The 21,144-nt window shown below is 43.9% G+C and overlaps 1 protein-coding gene across 1 annotated transcript; it reads right to left on the reverse strand.

Annotated features, from left to right (window-relative positions):
* Positions 1-19,361: 19,361 nt before the first annotated feature.
* On the reverse strand, positions 19,362-20,827 carry LOC136513847 (protein GAST1-like). Its single transcript, XM_066507821.1, has 5 exons — positions 20,678-20,827; positions 20,398-20,516; positions 20,152-20,265; positions 19,982-20,015; positions 19,362-19,864 (listed from the first exon to the last, which is right to left on the reverse strand). The coding sequence occupies exons 2-5, from the start codon at positions 20,482-20,484 to the stop codon at positions 19,683-19,685; spliced, it is 417 nt and encodes a 138-aa protein (XP_066363918.1). The 5' UTR covers positions 20,485-20,516; positions 20,678-20,827; the 3' UTR covers positions 19,362-19,682.
* Positions 20,828-21,144: the final 317 nt, after the last annotated feature.

Raw genomic sequence — 21,144 nt, forward strand, 5'->3', positions numbered from 1 at the left:
TACTCAAAGTACCCAGCCTGGCCCGATGACTATACATGGTGACCGCAAGGGTGCCGTCGCCTATGACATGAAAACTCTGGACATGATTAGGCAGTATGCACAGGTCCCGGTCGACCCAAAGGAACCACCAGTCAAGCAGCAGAAAATAACTGCAGTGGCAACTACGACTCCGGCAACCCCAAAGCCGAAGGACCCTGAATCCTCCAAAGCAGCTGTGGCCCGAGCTAAGGCACCGGCTCCACTAGCTCAGGAACCGACGGCCACTGCTAGTGAAAGCCATGAAGAAGATGATGAGTTGGCAAAGGCTCCTGATTCTACTCCTCAAGCAAAGGAGACCCAGGATGCTACGTCAACAAAGAAAGTCCAATTGGATCCCCAAGATCCGCCCAAAACCACCAATATCGGATCGAATCTAGATCCTCAATAGGAACTCGAGCTCATTACTTTTCTCTAGGCAAATAAAGATGTGTTCGCTTGGGAGCTGTTTGACATGGCTGGGATCCCTAGAGAAGTAATCGAGCACAAACTTGGTCTACCAGCTAGTGCCTGACTAGTCAGATAGAAGCAAAGACACTACACCCCAGAAAAGCGAGCTGCCATACGTGATGAAATTAACCATCTGTTGAAGGCAGGTTTCGTACGAGAGGTCTCTTTTCTAGAGTGGCTAGCGAACCCCATCATGGTGAAGAAGCCCAATGGTACATGGCGGATGTATGTGGACTACACCGACTTGAATAAAGCAATCCTAAAGGATGAATATCCCCTTCTAAGGATAGATCAAACTGTAGATTCAACCTCCGGATGCGAATTGCTATGTTTTTTGGATGCCTATTCGGGGTATCACCAAATTAGCATGTGGATAGATGATGAGGAAAAACTGCATTTGTAACTCCTTTCGGTGTATACTGTTATATTAAGATGCCTTTTGGCCTAAAGAATGCTGGTTCTACGTATCAAAAGTGTGTTCATATTGTCCTTGAAGGCCGAATTGGCTGCAATGTCGAAGCATATATTGATGACATAGTTGTTAAAAGCAAATTTAGAGGTGATTTAATAACTGACTTAAAGGAAACTTTTAACAATTTATGTAAGAACAAAATGATGATCAATCCTGATAAATGCATGTTCGGTGTTTCTTCGAGTAAGCTACTCGGGTATTTGGTGTCTCAGCGCAACATCGAAGCAAATCCCAAGAAGGTCAAGGCTATCGAAGATATGTAGTCTCCACGCAGTCACAAAGAAGTCTAGAAACTAGCTGGAATGATGGCAGCCCTAACTTGATTCGTATCCAAGTCAGGCGAATGAGGTATGCCATTTTATAGATTGCTACGTAAACATGATGGTTTTCAATGGAACGAATAGGCCGAGGAAACATTTCAGAAATTCAAGCAATACCTAAAACAATTACCAACCCTCGTGCCCCCAAAGGATGGTGAAGTCATGCTCTTATATGTAGCAGCAACCCCCAAAGTTGTTAGCGCGTGTAACACCTTAGGTGTTTAAATACTAAAACAGGACATGTCATCATATGCATTGCAAAGCATTTGGTTATATGGAAAACTTTGATATGCATTCACTAAAACAAGTCTACATTTATGTTATGAGTGTTGCCTTGTATGGTTTGAATTGAGTTAAAAATTTGGTTTGGATTTTGAATTTTCAAAAAAAAACCTTGATTTTTTAGTATTTAAAGCCTACCCTGAAAAACTCATTTCAAAATCTAAGCATATTTTGGGGTTGAGCCTAAAAGCAAAAGTGTAGAGCTTGTCAAGTTATACAAAGTTTGTTTTTGGAGTTTTCAAAGTTGTTTAGAAAAATTTGAAGTAATTTGAAAAGGCGAGATTCTTTAAATGTTCCCTTTTCGAATTCAAATTTGCATTTCAAAATGTAGACCGAATTTGGGTATGGTTATAAAAGCAAAGTTGTAGAACTTTAAATTTGGAACAACTTTTATTTTTGGAGATTTTTGAGTTGTTACATAAATTTGGGAGTAATTTGGATTTTTAAATCGAATGGCAGTTTGGTAATTCTGATGAACAGTAACCGCGGAAGCCAAATCACCGTCTACGATCTTCCTTCTGCTTCCAGACGCGACTGTGGCCGTCCTTGGCTTTGCGCTGGCATGGGAAAGGCCCCTGCGTGGCTTCTCTTTGCTTCCTGGCCGTCCTATAAAGCCTGTGCAGTCGTCGTTCTTCGTTTTCCCTTCTCTGTTTTCTCCCGTCGCCATCGCCGCTGCTCTGTCGAGCTTTCACCGTCGATTCAGCGCCGTTGCCGTCCCAGCAAAGCCTGTCCTAGCTTCGCCTGATCCTTGCGCACCCAGCCAGCCAGTTTTGGTCACTTGATTTCATCGGGAACCCCCGTTCGTTGCTCTTCTTCCTCGCGGCCGGCAGCACCGCCGTCGTGAGCGTGTCGCCGTGGCCAGAGCTCTCCGGTGCGTATTTGTCCTTGCTCGGCGTAGCTCCAGCTTTGCCTTGATGCCGTGGTGCTTAATACCTTGTTGCTTGGTAGTTTTGTCCACCGCAGTCGCCGGAGCACCGCCACCGTCGACGTTTTGCTCCGCCGTGGTTGCTCGGATCGTCGACCTGCGTCACCATTGCTTCTCCAGCCCTGTTCTTTGCTCCATCGAGTTTAGGGTGAGCTACTGGTGCTTCCTGTGCACGTCGAACCACTCATCCATTGCTCTTTTGATCCAGCTTTATGCTCCAGTGCGTTCGGGGTGAGCTCCAGGTTCTTTTCCGAGTAGTTTTTGTGAGCTCCAGGTTCTTTTCCGAGTAGTTTTTGTGAGCTCCAGGTTCTTTTCCGAGTAGTTTTTGTGAGCTCCAGGTTCTTTTCCGAGTTGTTTTTGTGAGCTCCAGGTTCTTTTCCGAGTTGTTTGTGTGAGCTCTAGGTTCTTTTCCGAGTTGTTTTTGTGAGCTCCAGGTTCTTTTCCGAGTTGTTTGTGTGAGCTCTAGGTTCTTTTCCGAGTTGTTTTTGTGAGCTCCAGGTTCTTTTCCGAGTTGTTTTTGGTGAGCTCTAGGTTCTTTTTCCGAGTTGTTTTTGTGAGCTCTAGGTTCTTTTCCGAGTTGTTTTTGGTGAGCTCCAGGTTCTTTTCCGAGTTGTTTTTGTGAGCTCCAGGTTCTTTTCCGAGTTGTTTGTGTGAGCTCTAGGTTCTTTTTCCGAGTTGTTTTTGTGAGCTCTAGGTTCTTTTCCGAATAGTTTTTGTGAGCTCCAGGTTCTTTTCCGAGTTGTTTGTGTGAGCTCTAGGTTCTTTTTCCGAGTTGTTTGTGTGACTCCTGGTTCTTTCCGAGTTGTTTGTGTGAGCGGGTGAGTTCAAAATGGAATTTTTCCTTTTTCAGAAATGATTGAATAGTGCTGTAATTTGTTATTTTTGTGTAGATTTATTTAGAGCTCCAAAAATTATGAAAATTTTTGTGTGACCTCTCTGTGATGTATTTTATTTAGGAAAAATATTAAATGTTACTTTTCAGTCATTTTTGAATGTGATAAAAATTGCTCAATTAATTAATAAATGAGTTTTCATGATTTTTCTAGGCTTAATTAATTATCCAAAAATTATGAAAATTGTTTTGCCACTTAGTTATCATGTGATGAACTTTAAAAAAAAATTAAGTTCAATTGAAATAAGTTTTATGAATATGTTTAATTAGTTGTTAATTGGCATCCATCATCGAGCATCATATTTTGTATCTCGCATCATGTTAGACATGGCAATGTTAATACGTGTAGTGAACGAAGGTGAGCACGTGGTAGTTAATCAAGTTGTGGAGGAGGTTAATCCGTCTGTTGAGGTGGGATCGAATACTTGTGTAACGTCGCAGGAGCCGGACTTTTCCATCAACGAAGGCAAGCCCCGGATGCATACAACCCTACCTTGTGTTTTACAAATTAAATTCGCTTTTGCTTTCCGTTACTGCATTAAGTGATTAGGAGTTAAGTGGAAACCTAATTGGTGCATTACCAACCTTGTTTTTCCATATCTACCTAGTTACCAGTTTTAATTCGAAAATGACTAGATATGCTTAGTCATGCTTAGCCAGGTGATTACCTGTCACCTGCAGGTTTTAAATGGATCTTTAGTTACTTATGTTATCATGAAATATGAGCATGTGGAGTAATAAATCTAGACCGGGTGGACTCGGTGTGTGTGAGCCACAAGACATGGAGGTCTTGTTAGCGAGTTCTTTCCGCCTGGGTCGATTAAGGCACGTCCGTTGTTGAACTGTGTGCGGTGAGACTTTGTAGTACTAACCACATACTCTGGTAAGCCTAAACTTGGCGATTCTATTACGAGAATGGCTACTCGCGCACTGGGAGTGGAGAGATGGCGGGAATAGCATGTACCCACGTGGCAATGGGCTGGATTGGTGGAGTACTGTATTCTCGGGTGGCGCGGACCCGTTCTTGTTTAGAGGATCCGAGGGTAGGTTGGTATATGTAGGTCGGGGACCTGCATATATCATGTGGTCTGGAATCCCCAGCTGGGTTTTAATCAGTTCGAATCGTCGTTGCTCCTCGGTTATGGAGACTCACTTCTCTGTTCATCATCGTAGTATTAATAACTGGAACTCGAATAAGGCTTGTGAAGGTGTTGGATATGAAGTTTCATGATCTCAACATGGATCATGTCAGCTTTGTATATGTTTTTATGAAGTTTTCTATATGAAGAATTTTGTTAAAGAGCTTTTACGCAAAAGAACTTTGATTATTGTTAAAGCTATACCTTGAATCCCTGAGCCTGCATTCCTGAGTCTTCTCAATTTTGTTTCGGTTAAGTCTTGTTGAGTACTTTTGTACTCAGGGTTCGTTGACCCCTTGTTGCAGGTGAGTCTCATGAGCAGATCTGTTTTGGATCGTGCTGCATGACTATCGTTCGTTCTGACGATGAGAAGTAAAATGTGTGATCCTTGGGCAGGATGTTTATTTTGTGTGTTATGTATATATTAATTATGCCGCTCCACTACTACTATGGTTTGTAATAATTATCGAACTTAGTTTGTAAGGTTTGAAACAACTGGTTTGTAAACTATGCTATCGTAAGACTTCCGCTGTTTTTACTCTGGTATTGATACTTGAATAAATGTTGTAATACTGCAATGACTCTGTAACGTGATCCTGCTCAAAAATCGTGGATGATTCGGGGTTCCCCGAGGACACCCGACAGTCTTTTTAAGTTCATGGAAACATATGCATAGATGTCAAAGGTCGTCGGACAGTGACAGGTGCATGTGGGCCCTATAACTTAGGAGGTTCTGCCACAGAATGGTATCAGAGCGATCGTTACAAGGTTTTTGTTGTATTGATTTACAAAAACTTCAAAATGATTTGGGATGACTAAATTTAACTTGCTAATTTGGTCCAAATTGCTTCTGACTTATCTTATTTCTTTCTCACCATTCCTTATTTGATTAAAAAGGTTTTGTGTGGTGGAGTAGTAATATTACTATGCCCTATATAAAAATAAATGTTTTTTTATGTGCATTATAAGCTTTGATGATTTTGTTCGTAAGAACGATTCATGCATCATTATTAATTCACTCATTACTTCCTTCACCTCTGAGTCTAGAGTTGAGTAGTGAGTCTGGTTTAAGTAATGTAATCCATCATAGCTGCTCTTTAGACTTTGATCAAGTGGTCTTACTTGGATTAAATTAGCTTCCTACAGTATGGCTCGTACCAAGATGACGCCCCGTAAGTCCACTGGACCCAAAGGAGTTCCTCATCACCAACTTGCCCCTAGGAATGACGGTGCTAGTAGTAGCAGCTCTAGGCCTGATCCCCAGGCGGAGATACAGAGAATTTCTGCAGAATTAGCACAAGCTACTAGAGATAGGGCTTTGGATGCTATACAGGTAGGAGAATTACAGGATCAATTAAGGCGTCTCACCACCACACACAGGAACTGTGAAAGCATGTTAGTTCATACGGTGGAGGGACGAAATGAGGCTTGGCATAGGGAAAATGTAGCTAGAGCTAGAACTCATGAGCTAGAATTCTATGTAGAAGATTTAGAAGAACATAATACCTATCTACATGAGGAAGTTCATAGGCTTAGCAATCTACTAAATCCAAATCATGAGCCTCAAGCTGATGCCATGGACCCCGGTGTCATCCTTGCCGATGATAACGAATCGGAAGAGGAAGAAGAAGAAGATCCTGAAGAATTAGTAATGATCAATGAAAGTGATGATGAAGGCGGTAATAATTCCGGAATGGATACCGAGCCTGAAGTTTGAAGTAATCACGGAAAAGAGTAGAGTTGTATAATAGTTAATTATGGTTAAGCTATGTATCTTGTTTTGGTACTTATAGGGTTTGGTGTTTATAGTAGTAAACCTTATGTAATATGTCTGGAGTAAGCTTTTGTGCAATTCAATAAAGGCTTGTGAATAAAGTTTGGTTCGTTATGAGCAGATGCGTCGTACGCGGGGTTCGTATGTTCCTGGAACTTCACAAGATGAGGATGGTATTCCAGATCCGCCACCAGTTCCAACAAATCTAGCTGATGCTATAACTGCACTTGTCAATGTGACGGCTGAAAATTCCCATTTGCTTCATGAGATCGCCCTAAGTAATCAGAATCAGATGCAAGGAAACCGTGGTCGTCACCATAACAGATAGGAGGCTACATATGTTGATTTTACAGACACAAGACCACCGGTGTTCACCAAGGCAGATGAACCATTGGAGGCTGATGACTGGCTTCGAACCATGGAGCAGAAATTTGACCTTATTCCATGCATGGAGTATCAGAAACCTACGTTTGCCGCCCAGCAACTTAGAGGAGCAGCAAGTGCTTGGTGGGCAAACTTAGTGGCTATGCAACCAGCTGGCATTCCAATAACTTGGGCTGAGTTCCGAACTGCCTTCAAAGCCCATTATATCCCTGAAGGAGTGATGGCAATGAAGCTAGATGAATTCCTTACTTTGAAACAAGGAGATCAAACAGTGATGCAGTATGTGGGAAGATTCAATCACCTGTCACAATATGCATCCGAACATGTTAATACTGATGCCAAGAAGAAGAGGTGGTTTATGAGAGGTTTAAATACCAAGTTGCAAACAATGATGACAACTTGCACCAATGTCACTTATCATGAGGCAGTAAATATTGCAATTGCTTCAGAGTCAAAGTATCGGCAGCATAAGGAGCTCAAAAAGAAAAAGAGTGTGCCGTCTGGATCTTTTGGGGGAAATCAGAAGAGGCAGAGGGTGATTTATCATCCAGTACATCATAATCATCCTCCTTATCGTCCGCCGCAGTTTCAGGCTGGGCAACAGTCAAATGTCCGTCCTGCTATAACCTATCCGAATTCACAGTCAACCAATGCTTCTGGTGGCAATGCTCCAACGTCCTAGGGTCACAACTACCCATGCTACAATTGTGGAAGGACTGGTCATTTCTCCAGGGAATGTCCATATCCTAGGCAGGCTAATCAAAATTATCAGAAGGCCCCTGCCAATCAACAATAGGGTCAGGCACTAAACAAGAACCCCAATCAGAATGCTCAGAAGGGCAAAGATGAGAGGAAGACAGGACGGGTGTTCTATATTCAAGCTGGAGAAATTCCAGAAGGGGAGCCAGTGATGATGGGTATGTTTCTTGTTGCCAATCACCCTACAGTTATACTTTTTGATTCTGGCGCATCGCATTCATTCATCAATAGAAAATTTGTCGTGAAGCATGAAATTTCAATTGGGGCAACAAAGGAAAGTTTCTTTATACAGTCGCCCGGAGGACGTCTATGTACTAAGGAAATGGTATACTAGGTACCCGTAAACCTGGGTGGGCATATTTTTCCCACTACCATGATTATCCTTAAGGATCAGGATATAGATGTAATCTTGGGAATGAATTGGATATATCAGCATAAGGCTATTATAGATGCTTTGAATAGGACTTTAAGAGTAAGTTTGCCTGATAGTAATTCTCAACTTCTCATCCAACTTCCAACTCTAAGAAGATCAGTGGGCAAGGTTTGTGCAACTGTTGTCAAAGAGATTAGAGATATTCTGGTAGTGTGTGAATTTCCGGATGTGTTTCCAGAAGATCTACCCGATCTACCACCTGATAGGGATGTCCAGTTTAACATAGAATTGCAACCTGGAACAGCTCCGATTTCTCGGAGGGCTTATAGGATGCCACCTAAGGAATTGGCCGAGTTGAAGACTCAGTTACAAGAATTGATTGAGAAGGGGTTTATCCAACCTAGTTCCTCACCTTGGGGATGTCCGGCAATATTTGTGAAAAAGAAAGATGAGACCCTGAGGTTATGTGTTGACTATCACCCGTTGAATGAAGTGACTATCAAGAATAAGTATCCCTTACCTCGGATAGATTTGCTTTTTGATCAACTAGCCGGAGCCAAAGTTTTCTCCAAGATAGACTTGAGGTCAGGCTATCACCAAATCAAGATTAAGTCTGAGGATATTCCCAAAACGGCATTTACCACAAGATATGGATTGTATGAATACTTGGTAATGTCTTTTGGTTTGACAAATGCTCCAGCTCATTTCATGTATCTGATGAATTCAGTATTCATGCCTGAGCTAGACAAGTTTGTAGTGGTGTTTATTGATGACATTCTAGTATATTCCAAGAATAAGAAAGAACATGCGGAACATCTTAGGATTGTTCTGACCCGCTTGAGAGAACATCAACTATATGCCAAGTTCAGCAAGTGTGATTTTTGGCTTAAGGAAGTGCAATTTCTTGGACATGTCTTGTCAGCCGAAGGAGTTGCAGTTGATCCTAGCAAAGTGAAGGATGTGCTTGATTGGAAACCGCCAACCACAGTTCATCAAGTTCGGAGTTTTCTTGGATTGGCGGGGTATTACCGTCGGTTTATTCCAGAATTCTCTAAAGTATCAAAGCCCATAACTGAGTTGTTGAAGAATCAAGTCAAGTTTGTCTGGTCATCAGAGTGTGAGGAGGCTTTCCAGACTTTAAAGAGGCTGTTGACTACTGCACCAGTATTAGCCCAACCTGATATCGAGAAGCCATTTGATGTTTATTGTGATGCTTCAGGTATTGGTATTGGATGTGTGTTGATGCAAGAAGGCCGAGTCATTGCCTATGCATCTAGGCAACTTAAGCAACATGAAGAACACTATCCGACTCATGATCTAGAGTTAGCCGCAGTTGTCCATGCTCTGAAGATTTGGCGGCATTACCTGCTTGGTAATACGTGCCATATTTATACAGATCACAAGAGTTTAAAGTATATCTTTACTCAATCGGATTTGAACATGCGACAAAGAAGATGGTTAGAACTGATTAAGGATTATGATTTGGAAGTACATTATCACCCGGGTAAAGCAAATGTGGTTGCAGATGCCCTTAGTCGCAAAAGTTATTGCAATTGTCTGACAGTGAGAACAATGGGTTTGACGCTATGTCAAGAAATGGAGAAGTTGAATGTAGAGGTAATTCAACAAGGTAGTTTGACCAACATAATTGTTGAAGCCACTATTCGAGATCAAGTTATTGTTGCTCAGAAGGAAAACAAGGGTATAGCCCATATCAAGGAAAGAGTCAAGAATGGAAAAGCAGAATGCTTCAGCATAGATGATGAAGATGTGTTATGGTTCAAGGATCGCCTAGTGGTACCAAAAGTTCCTGAGTTGCGGCAGTCAATTCTAGAAGAGGCACATGCTACTAGGTTATCTATCCATCCGGGAAGCAACAAGATGTACCATGACTTAAAGCAAAGATTTTGGTGGACTAAAATGAAAATAGAGATTGCTAGATATATAGCGACGTGTGATACTTGTCAAAAGGTGAAAGCAATACATTTGAGGTCTGCTGGTGAATTACAACCATTACCTATTCCATCTTGGAAATGGGAGGACATAAGTATGGATTTTATTGTTGGTCTACCCAAGACATCGAAGGGATTTGATTCAGTATGGGTTATTGTAGATCGACTAACCAAATTAGCACATTTTCTTCTAGTCCAGAATACATATCCCACTATACGGTATGCCAAGATGTATTTAGAGCGAATTATGAGTCTCCATGGAGTACCCAAGACTATTGTGTCAGATAGGGGTACACAGTTTGTCTCCAACTTTTGGAAACAATTGCATTCTTCATTGGGTACCAAACTTCTGTATAGTACAGCTTATCATCCACAGACCGATGGACAGACTGAAAGAGTCAATCAAGTACTTGAAGATATGTTAAGGTGTTGTGTCCTTAACTATTCCAATAAGTGGGATGAGTGCTTACCTTTGGCTGAGTTCTCATACAACAATAGTTATCAGGAAAGCATTAGAATGGCTCCCTTTGAAGCACTCTATGGTCGTAGATGCAGAACATCATTGAGTTGGTCTGAGCCGGGAGAGAGAAGATTCTTTGGAGTTGACCTTGTGAAAGAAACAGAAGACAAGGTTAGGCAAATACAGAGTAATCTAAAGATAGCTCAGTCCCACCAAAAGAGTTATGCGGATAGACGGCGGAGACCATTGGTATTCAACAAAGGAGATTTTGTATATCTGAAAGTATCACCAATGAAGGGAGTTAACCGTTTTGGTGTTAAAGGAAAGTTGGCACCCCGATACATTGGACCATATCAAATTTTGAAGAGGTATGGAAAAGTGGCATATCGCTTGAAATTACCTGAACATCTCGCAGCTGTGCATGATGTGTTCCATGTTTCTCAATTGAAAAAGTGTCTCCGAGTGCCTGAATAGAATGTTGAAGTTGAAGGAGTGGAACTAGAACCGGATTTAACTTATTCCGAATATCCTATCCGAGTGTTAGATCAGAAAGATCGTGTTACTCGAAGACGGACAATCAAGTTCTACAAAATACAATGGAAGCAACATTCAGAAGAAGAAGCTACTTGGGAATCCGAAGATTACTTGTTAGAAAAATTTCCAGAGTTTCTTGCGGCAGTATAGAATAATGTTAGTGTACTATGTTGTTACCAATCAAGTTTGTAAAGGAACCTCAGCTGTTTTATGAACAGATTTTGGATATTTTTGGACTGACACATTTCCTTTTCCATTACTTACCCTATGACTTTGAATCTCGGGACGAGATTTCTTTTAGGGGGAAGGATTGTAACACCTTGGGTGTTTAAATACTAAAACAGGACATGTCATCATATGCATTGCAAAGCATTTGGTTATATGGAAAACTTTGATATGCATTCACTAAAACAAGTCTACATTTATGTTATGAGTGTTGCCTTGTATGGTTTGAATTGAGTTAAAAATTTGGTTTGGATTTTGAATTTTCAAAAAAAACCTTGATTTTTTAGTATTTAAAGCCTACCCTGAAAAACTCATTTCAAAATCTAAGCATATTTTGGGGTTGAGCCTAAAAGCAAAAGTGTAGAGCTTGTCAAGTTATACAAAGTTTGTTTTTGGAGTTTTCAAAGTTGTTTAGAAAAATTTGAAGTAATTTGAAAAGGCGAGATTCTTTAAATGTTCCCTTTTCGAATTCAAATTTGCATTTCAAAATGTAGACCGAATTTGGGTATGGTTATAAAATCAAAGTTGTAGAACTTTAAATTTGGAACAACTTTTATTTTTGGAGATTTTTGAGTTGTTACATAAATTTGGGAGTAATTTGGATTTTTAAATCGAATGGCAGTTTGGTAATTCTGATGAACAGTAACCGCGGAAGCCAAATCACCGTCTACGATCTTCCTTCTGCTTCCAGACGCGACTGTGGCCGTCCTTGGCTTTGCGCTGGCATGGGAAAGGCCCCTGCGTGGCTTCTCTTTGCTTCCTGGCCGTCCTATAAAGCCTGTGCAGTCGTCGTTCTTCGTTTTCCCTTCTCTGTTTTCTCCCGTCGCCATCGCCGCTGCTCTGTCGAGCTTTCACCGTCGATTCAGCGCCGTTGCCGTCCCAGCAAAGCCTGTCCTAGCTTCGCCTGATCCTTGCGCACCCAGCCAGCCAGTTTTGGTCACTTGATTTCATCGGGAACCCCCGTTCGTTGCTCTTCTTCCTCGCGGCCGGCAGCACCGCCGTCGTGAGCGTGTCGCCGTGGCCAGAGCTCTCCGGTGCGTATTTGTCCTTGCTCGGCGTAGCTCCAGCTTTGCCTTGATGCCGTGGTGCTTAATACCTTGTTGCTTGGTAGTTTTGTCCACCGCAGTCGCCGGAGCACCGCCACCGTCGACGTTTTGCTCCGCCGTGGTTGCTCGGATCGTCGACCTGCGTCACCGTTGCTTCTCCAGCCCTGTTCTTTGCTCCATCGAGTTTAGGGTGAGCTACTGGTGCTTCCTGTGCACGTCGAACCACTCATCCATTGCTCTTTTGATCCAGCTTTATGCTCCAGTGCGTTCGGGGTGAGCTCCAAGTTCTTTTCCGAGTAGTTTTTGTGAGCTCCAGGTTCTTTTCCGAGTAGTTTTTGTGAGCTCCAGGTTCTTTTCTGAGTAGTTTTTGTGAGCTCCAGGTTCTTTTCCGAGTTGTTTTTGTGAGCTCCAGGTTCTTTTCCGAGTTGTTTGTGTGAGCTCTAGGTTCTTTTCCGAGTTGTTTTTGTGAGCTCCAGGTTCTTTTCCGAGTTGTTTGTGTGAGCTCTAGTTTCTTTTCCGAGTTGTTTTTGTGAGCTCCAGGTTCTTTTCCGAGTTGTTTTTGGTGAGCTCTAGGTTCTTTTTCCGAGTTGTTTTTGTGAGCTCCAGGTTCTTTTCCGAGTTGTTTTTGGTGAGCTCCAGGTTCTTTTCCGAGTTGTTTTTGTGAGCTCCAGGTTCTTTTCCGAGTTGTTTGTGTGAGCTCTAGGTTCTTTTTCCGAGTTGTTTTTGTGAGCTCTAGGTTCTTTTCCGAGTAGTTTTTGTGAGCTCCAGGTTCTTTTCCGAGTTGTTTGTGTGAGCTCTAGGTTCTTTTTCCGAGTTGTTTGTGTGACTCCTGGTTCTTTCCGAGTTGTTTGTGTGAGCGGGTGAGTTCAAAATGGAATTTTTCCTTTTTCAGAAATGATTGAATAGTGCTGTAATTTGTTATTTTTGTGTAGATTTATTTAGAGCTCCAAAAATTATGAAAATTTTTGTGTGACCTCTCTGTGATGTATTTTATTTAGGAAAAATATTAAATGTTACTTTTCAGTCATTTTTGAATGTGATAAAAATTGCTCAATTAATTAATAAATGAGTTTTCATGATTTTTCTAGGCTTAATTAATTATCCAAAAATTATGAAAATTGTTTTGCCACTTAGTTATCATGTGATGAACTTTTAAAAAAAAATTTAAGTTCAATTGAAATAAGTTTTATGAATATGTTTAATTAGTTGTTAATTGGCATCCATCATCGAGCATCATATTTTGTATCTCGCATCATGTTAAACATGGCAATGTTAATACGTGTAGTGAACGAAGGTGAGCACGTGGTAGTTAATCAAGTTGTGGAGGAGGTTAATCCGTCTGTTGAGGTGGGATCGAATACTTGTGTAACGTCACAGGAGCCGGACTTTTCCATCAACGAAGGCAAGCCCCGGATGCATACAACCCTACCTTGTGTTTTACAAATTAAATTCGCTTTTGCTTTCCGTTACTGCATTAAGTGATTAGGAGTTAAGTGGAAACCTAATTAGTGCATTACCAACCTTGTTTTTCCATATCTACCTTGTTACCAGTTTTAATTCGAAAATGACTAGATATGCTTAGTCATGCTTAGCCAGGTGATTACCTGTCACCTGCAGATTTTAAATGGATCTTTGGTTACTTATGTTATCATGAAATATGAGCATGTGGAGTAATAAATCTAGACCGGGTGGACTCGGTGTGTGTGAGCCACAAGACATGGAGGTCTTGTGAGCGAGTTCTTTCCGCCTGGGTCGATTAAGGCACGTCCGTTGTTGAACTGTGTGTGGTGAGACTTTGTAGTACTAACCACATACTCTGGTAAGCCTGAACTTGGCGATTCTATTACGAGAATGGCTACTCGCGCACTGGGAGTGGAGAGATGGCGGGAATAGCATGTACCCACGTGGCAATGGGCTGGATTGGTGGAGTACTGTATTCTCAGGTGGCGCGGACCCGTTCTTGTTTAGAGGATCCGAGGGTAGGTTGGTATATGTAGGTCGGGGACCTGCATATATCATGTGGTCTGGAATCCCCAGCTGGGTTTTAATCGGTTCGAATCGTCGTTGCTCCTCGGTTATGGAGACTCACTTCTCTGTTCATCATCGTAGTATTAATAACTGGAACTCGAATAAGGCTTGTGAAGGTGTTGGATATGAAGTTTCATGATCTCAACATGGATCATGTCAGCTTTGTATATGTTTTTATGAAGTTTTCTATATGAAGAATTTTGTTAAAGAGCTTTTACGCAAAAGAACTTTGATTATTGTTAAAGCTATACCTTGAATCCCTGAGCCTGCATTCCTGAGTCTTCTCAATTTTGTTTCGGTTAAGTCTTGTTGAGTACTTTTGTACTCAGGGTTCGTTGACCCCTTGTTGCAGGTGAGCCTCATGAGCAGATCTGTTTTGGATCGTGCTGCATGACTATCGTTCGTTCTGACGATGAGAAGTAAAATGTGTGATCCTTGGGCAGGATGTTTATTTTGTGTGTTATGTATATATTAATTATGCCGCTCCACTACTACTATGGTTTGTAATAATTATCGAACTTAGTTTGTAAGGTTTGAAACAACTGGTTTGTAAACTATGCTATCGTAAGACTTCCGCTGTTTTTACTCTGGTATTGATACTTGAATAAATGTTGTAATACTGTAATGACTCTGTAACGTGATCCTGCTCAGAAATCGTGGATGATTCGGGGTTCCCCGAGGACACCCGACAGTCTTTTTAAGTTCATGGAAACATATGCATAGATGTCAAAGGTCGTCGGACAGTGACAGGTGCATGTGGGCCCTATAACTTAGGAGGTTCTGCCACAGCGCGGTCTTGGTGGTCAAGCGTCAGGTGGAAAATCCACAAAGTAGCATCCGGTCTATTTCGTAAGTGAAGTCCTCCATGACGCCTGATATAGGTACTCTAACATCCAAAAGTTATTGTATGCCGTACTAATGTCTTCTCGAAAGCTTAAACGTTATTTCTTGAGCCATAAGATCAAAGTGGTTTTGTCCTATCCGCTCAGCACTGTTGTACACAATCGGGATGTCGTCGGTAGGATAGCCCAATGGTCCATAGAGCTAGGAGAATACGATATACAATTTGTACCTCGAACTACGATCAAGTCACATGCTCTAGCTGATTTTTGTTGTAGAGTGGACAAACCCCGAACCTGGAGAGGCAGCGCAAAACCTTGAGCATTGGCTCATGTTTTATGATGGTGCAAAGTGTAAAAACAACGCGGGGGCTAGTGTTGTCCTGGTATCACCAAATGTAGATGCTATGAGGTATGCAATTCAAATAGATTTTACTAACCCAACTCCGACCAACAATATTGCTGAGTATGAAGGCCTATTGACTGGCTTGCGAATTGCCATATCCTTGGGAATCCGAAGGCTACTCGTGAAAGGAGATTCAGAAGTAGTTGCCCAACAAACCTCCAAAGGATATCGAGCAACGAATGAGAACATGGCCTCATATCTACAAGCATATCGATGGTTAGAGTCAAAATTTGATAGACTTGAAGTCCAGTTCATTCTGCGAAAATATAACACCGATGTTGACTCTTTAGCTAGTCGAGCAGCTTCGCGACAGCACCTAAAGGGAGACGTCCTGGTCGAAGTGCTTGAAAAACCCTCTATCCCGATCTCAAAGTCAGGTCCAAACTCCACGTTTGGTCCGTCAAGCGACGAGGCAATACTCTGCTAATTCCTTGGGAAGTCTATGCTGGGCGATCCGGCTCGTGCTGCCGCTCTAGTTGGAAATAGGGAGAACTGGATGGATCTAATCCGGGCATACCTAAAAAACCAGGATACTCTGGTCGATGGTGCAGATATGGAACGAACCAGTCGTAAAGCCATGCTCCATACAATGGTTGATGGTATCCTCTATAAACGGGCCATAATGGGGTTCTTCTCAAATGCATCACACAGACCGAGGGCATTAGTTTGCTCCGCGACATCCACGGAGGAATCTGTGGGTCCCATATCTCTCAACGGGCATTGGTAGGTAAAGCCTTTCGATAAGGGTTTTACTGGCCAACAGCTCTTCAAGACGCCACCGACCTGGTTAAAACTTGTGAATCATGTCAATTTTCACAAAGCAAATACACCAGCTGGCCCAAGCGTTGAATACAATTTCACTATCCTGACCATTTGCCACATGGGGTATTGATATACTAGGAACATTTCCAAAGGTCCGAGGAGGATACAAGTTCTTGATTGTTACCATCGATACTTTTACTAAATGGGTCAAGGCAGAGCCGGTCGGACGTATCACCAAGGAAAACACAGTCAAATTCTTGCATGGCATAGTAATGCATTTTGGCATACCCAACCGACCAATATCGGACAATGGAACACAATTTATAAGCAAGAAGTTTGAAAATTTTATGTGACACCTATGAAATAAAACATCCTCGGTCTTTAGTAAACCACCCGATGACTAACGGAAATGTTGAATGAGAAAATGGTATAATATTGCAAGGGATTAAGACCCGAATTTTTGATAGGCTGAATGCCTATGACAAAAAGTGGGCACAAGAAGTCCCAACAGTATTATGGTCGATGCGCACGACATCTAGCCGCGCTACGGGTGAGCCCCCATTCTTCCTTGTGTACGGTGCCGAGGCAGTACTCCCACCAGACATACGACTTAAGTCGCCACTGATATTGATGTTTTCTGAAGAAGAAGAGCCTGAGCGTCGTGATCTTGACCTGATGCTGCTCAAGGAAGAGCGTGATAGAACCGCTTACCGAGTATAACAATATCAGCAATCCCTTCGGAAATATCACAACCGCCGTGTGCGCAGTCGAGCTCTAAACATCAGGGATTTAGTACTAAAAAGGGACTAACGTACAAAGGACAAAACGAAACTATCTTCTCCTTAGCAGGGACTGTACATCGTAGTCGAGATAGCTCGCCCGAGGGCTTACAGATTGGCTGAAATTGACGGCGACATACTCCCCAATACGTGGAATATGGATCAACTACGGCGTTTATACGCTTAGATTAGTTGTGCTTCAGTTTTGCCATGTTCAGTCAAATTTTCTTCTACATGTACGGTTTAATATCTTGCCCCTTTGTAATTCGCATGCTCGGGGCTGGAGCCTGCCGGTAGCGTCGTATGAGCCCGTTGTAAATTCAGCCAAAGGCTCGGGGCTACCTTGGTTGTTTGTTCGACAGATATTCAAGCATATCATTGCTTTTCATCTAGAATTTCGTTCGAATATTCACATAAAAAACAACAAAGCTGCCAAAATTTACCCACTAAGTCTTTACTCTTCATCTGAATTCCAATCCAGATAAAGAGTCGAAGGCTACCATATACATATTCACTAGTATAAAATTTTGTGGATCATGCAAAGATAAAATGCCCGAGTCCACATAAATATTGGGAACTATGCAAACCCACGGCCTATGTGTGAAGGAAAAAATAGCGACATCTTTGGTTAACAAACGAGAATTTGCTAAAGCTCAATCAGCTCGGGACGAACAGATCAACTCGTTGAAACCATTAATAATCCAAAGACATAAGTCATTATCAGCCTATTACTATGCAGACAATGTGCAAGCATTAAAATGCAAAACTAGACTGATAAAAGTTTTTTTCTTTATTGACAAACTTCGCTGAAACGCTGATTTACAAAAGAGGTATCCTAAACGCCTTAATTGACTACTCTTAGACCGATCACCAAGTTGGGCCATAACAAATCCAAATCTGCAAGGACGATGAGTTCTTTGCGGTACAGGGACATTATGGCCCGATCAAGGTAACCGTCACCAAGCTCAGGCGCTTGGTGGAGGACTGGGAGGCAGACAGCTTGCTCCGGCAGCCTGGTGTGCGTCGTGGAGCCCTCCTCTTCCTCATCGCCTGAAGCAACTTCCTTCTCCACCTTGCCGGCACCCGCCGCCACGACGTCTTCATCGTCGCTAACCAGATCCACCAGGGCCCATCACCGGGGACCCCGAGGGCTTCCCGGTTCAGCTCGACGAAGAGTTTCTGGGCAAGTTCCCTGTCGTCGGGGATCTCTTCCCAGTTCAGCTCAGCAGAGAGCCGTCGGGCAAACTCCCTCCCAGTCGCAGCTTGTATCCGGAACGGCAGTGACCCAAGGAGTAGATGGGTCGGCATCAGAGGGACCAGTGCTGGCGGTGGCAACAAAGGAAGCAACCAAACCCTCTGACTAATCGTTAGAGAGCTCAATCACTCCCTTTGGCGGAACGCTTGACTTAGGCCCCTCTGGGGCCAGGGTGACGATCCCCGCGACGCTCGCCACGCCCTCTTCTTCCTCCTTCACAACCACGGCCTCCCCATGAGAGAGCACCGGGTCCGAAGATAGAATCAGAGCAGGAGCAGCAGACGCCGCCAGAGTTGGAGACGATGATGTCGAAGGGGACGACAGGGGCGAGGCCCCAACAGACTGCCCAGGAGAGCCCCCGAGCAGCAAGTGAGGGATCTTACAGCGGCGGCCGATGGTTTTTGTCCTCATGATTGCAAACGTGGAGGCGCTAAGTGGATCTAACAGAGCACATAGACACCCGCATATAAAGCCAGGGGCAGGGTGATTGGGAAAGGCAAGCCAATCGTCACCCACGAACCGAAGCGACGCATTAATCACAAGCCACGCGTAATCCTCGAAAGTCGAGCCGGCACGACCACTCGAGTGGGTGACAACCGCCGCCCGACTCACACGGAGACTGGGTTGACAAGACGAGACGACTCTAGAGTATGGCTTATTTTATTTTTACAGCTCATCGCTCAACTATGCGACCCTGTAACCTTTAACTGACCAGCCTTGTTTCCACGGGTATAACCTCGGGATCTAAAATAAAGTCCCGATACCGAACACCCTAAAAGGCCCAAGTACAGGAAGGTTACAGAGTCTCACTTGACCGATAAGCTCAGGGGCTACTGACGGTGCCATACTCCCAGGATTCCCGACTACCGGATATGCTGGCTACCGAATCTATACCGAAGAAGGCCCAAAGGTTCACGACTCGCCTATTCAAGGAAGGATATCTGAAGATCACACAAAGACTCCGACTAGGGCACGACTATTTAACTTGTAGGCATGTAGGCCTTGGATATAAATAGCTAGCTAACCGCCCTATTGTAATCATCAAAACTCTCATAGGCATAGCCCTTTGTAACATGTCATCTCGCCATCTCGACGAGATTGCAATATAAACAAGTAGTTGCTGGACGTAGGACTGTTACTCGCTTTCCGGGGCCCCAAACCAGGATAAATCTTGTGTCCCGACTGTGCTTGCTCTTTGCACCAGACGAGTTCCTCCAAGAACTAAATATCTGAAGGTAAAAAAAGGCAAAGAGAATTGTTATATTTTAGGTGTGTTTGAATTTTTAGGCAACAATTTTAGACAACGTAATTAAAAGGACAACTCACAAAAATGAATTCATAGGTTTTTCCATGGCCAAACTGCCGGGCATTCTGCTACCGCCTACCGATGAGCAAACGTGTGCATATACAAGGATGGTACACGGCGTGAGACGCGCAGTCCCGACGCAGCAGACGATCGAGAAGGAACAGTACATGGTAACGTGATTCGTTTGTCTTTTTTTTTTATTCTCTCCCTAATAATGAAATAAAATGAAAATGAAAAAAAATATGGGTCTCAATTCTCCACTCGATCCACGTACGGAGGCCTAGCTAGGGGCACTTGGGGCCTCCCCTCTTGGTCTTCCAGTTGTTGTAGCAGGGGCAGGTGTTCTTGTTGCCGTAGGTGCCCGCCGGCACGCACAGGCACGCCGCGCAGCACTTCCGGCAGAAGAAGAGGCACGGCTTCCGGTACGCCGTCCCCGAGCACCGCGCCGCGCACCGGCCGCCGCACTCTGTTGCAAAACACGCACGCACGCAGCACAGCAACATCTTCAGTATTACGTACTACTCTATAGTATTCGTCGACGACGTGCGATTCAGAGAGGTGTTACACACACACACGGACGGACCTTGGGGCTGGAGGCTGCCAGGGGTGACACCGTACTGCAAATAATTGAACATCATCAAACCAAGGTAAAAATCAGAGCCATTTTCCATCACCAGTCAAGTGTCAAGGTACTGTCATCGATCGTATCGGCTGTCGCCACCACCGGACAGTACGTGTTGGTGTGGTACTCACCATTGGGAGTGGGAACGCGTTGGGCTTGGCTGGCGGAGGAGCAGTGGAGGAGTTCATCGCGGAGGAGCCGGCCGGTGCCAGAGCTGGCCCCGGCGACGGCACGTAATAAGCTGCCTGAATGAACGTACGGCAAAAGAAACTCACGGCATGAGCAAGATCAACTGTGAATTAGTACTATTGATTGATCAGACCAAGAAATGTGCTCGATCTCTGCTGTGCCAATATATGAGAGAGGGACAGATCGACCTGGCCTCCTTGTTGGGAGAGAAGCGCGACCACCACAATTGCCGCGCAGCAGAGCAGCAGCGACCGTGGGCTCTTCCTCCTCTTCATAGCTGATGCTAGTTCTCGCCGCACTCTGAAGCCTGAACCTCGAGCAAGATGGAATAATGGAAGAAGTGAAGGAGAGAGTAAAGAGTGGAGATAGGTGGTGAACCTTCAAAGCTATAGCTCCTGAACTAGTACCACTTTCGATTCAACAATTCAAGCTAGCTACCGTGTGTGTGTAGCTATATATGTGTAGTACCTTAGCTACTAGCTCTTTGCCCTTCAACCCCGGTTTGCCTTGTGAGGGAACATCAGCCAGCCGCATGCTATTCAACCTGCAGGCCGAAGCAGCAGTTGGATCGGGACAATGCATGCTTGCAGTTTTGGTAGCTTTCTGGCGGTGGCTGGGCGCGCCCCGCCCCGCCCCGCCGACCATCCAGCCAGCCCAGGGGTCCAGGGGTATGTGGTGGGCAGCTGGCGGCCTGGCAGATGCGAACGGCGGTTAGGATAGCCCGATCGAGCTTTTGGCACATCACGGCACGGGTGACGAACAAAACACAAATAAATAAATTCATGGGTGATGATGGGGTCTGTGTCCGGCCATGTGAGCAACCCGACGAGCATGCATGCGTCCATGTCAATGCGACGGGATTAACATAACCCAGACGCCATGCCGTCTTCGCGCACGCTTGTAAAGTTGAAGGATCGAAGGCTACCGGTGGCATC

The sequence above is a fragment of the Miscanthus floridulus genome, chromosome 16, assembly GCF_019320115.1.
Source record: "Miscanthus floridulus cultivar M001 chromosome 16, ASM1932011v1, whole genome shotgun sequence".
Classification (NCBI taxonomy): Eukaryota; Viridiplantae; Streptophyta; class Magnoliopsida; order Poales; family Poaceae; genus Miscanthus; species Miscanthus floridulus.

Excerpts from the sequence above, each read along its gene's own strand:
- LOC136513847 (XM_066507821.1), bottom strand. The coding sequence starts at position 20,484 with ATGAAGAGGAGGAAGAGCCCACGGTCGCTGCTGCTCTGCTGCGCGGCA. Across the intron at positions 20,016-20,151 it reads ACGCGTTCCCACTCCCAATG|TACGGTGTCACCCCTGGCAG; the intron begins GTGAGTACCACA and ends AATTATTTGCAG. Across the intron at positions 19,865-19,981 it reads TGGCAGCCTCCAGCCCCAAG|AGTGCGGCGGCCGGTGCGCG; the intron begins GTCCGTCCGTGT and ends GTTTTGCAACAG.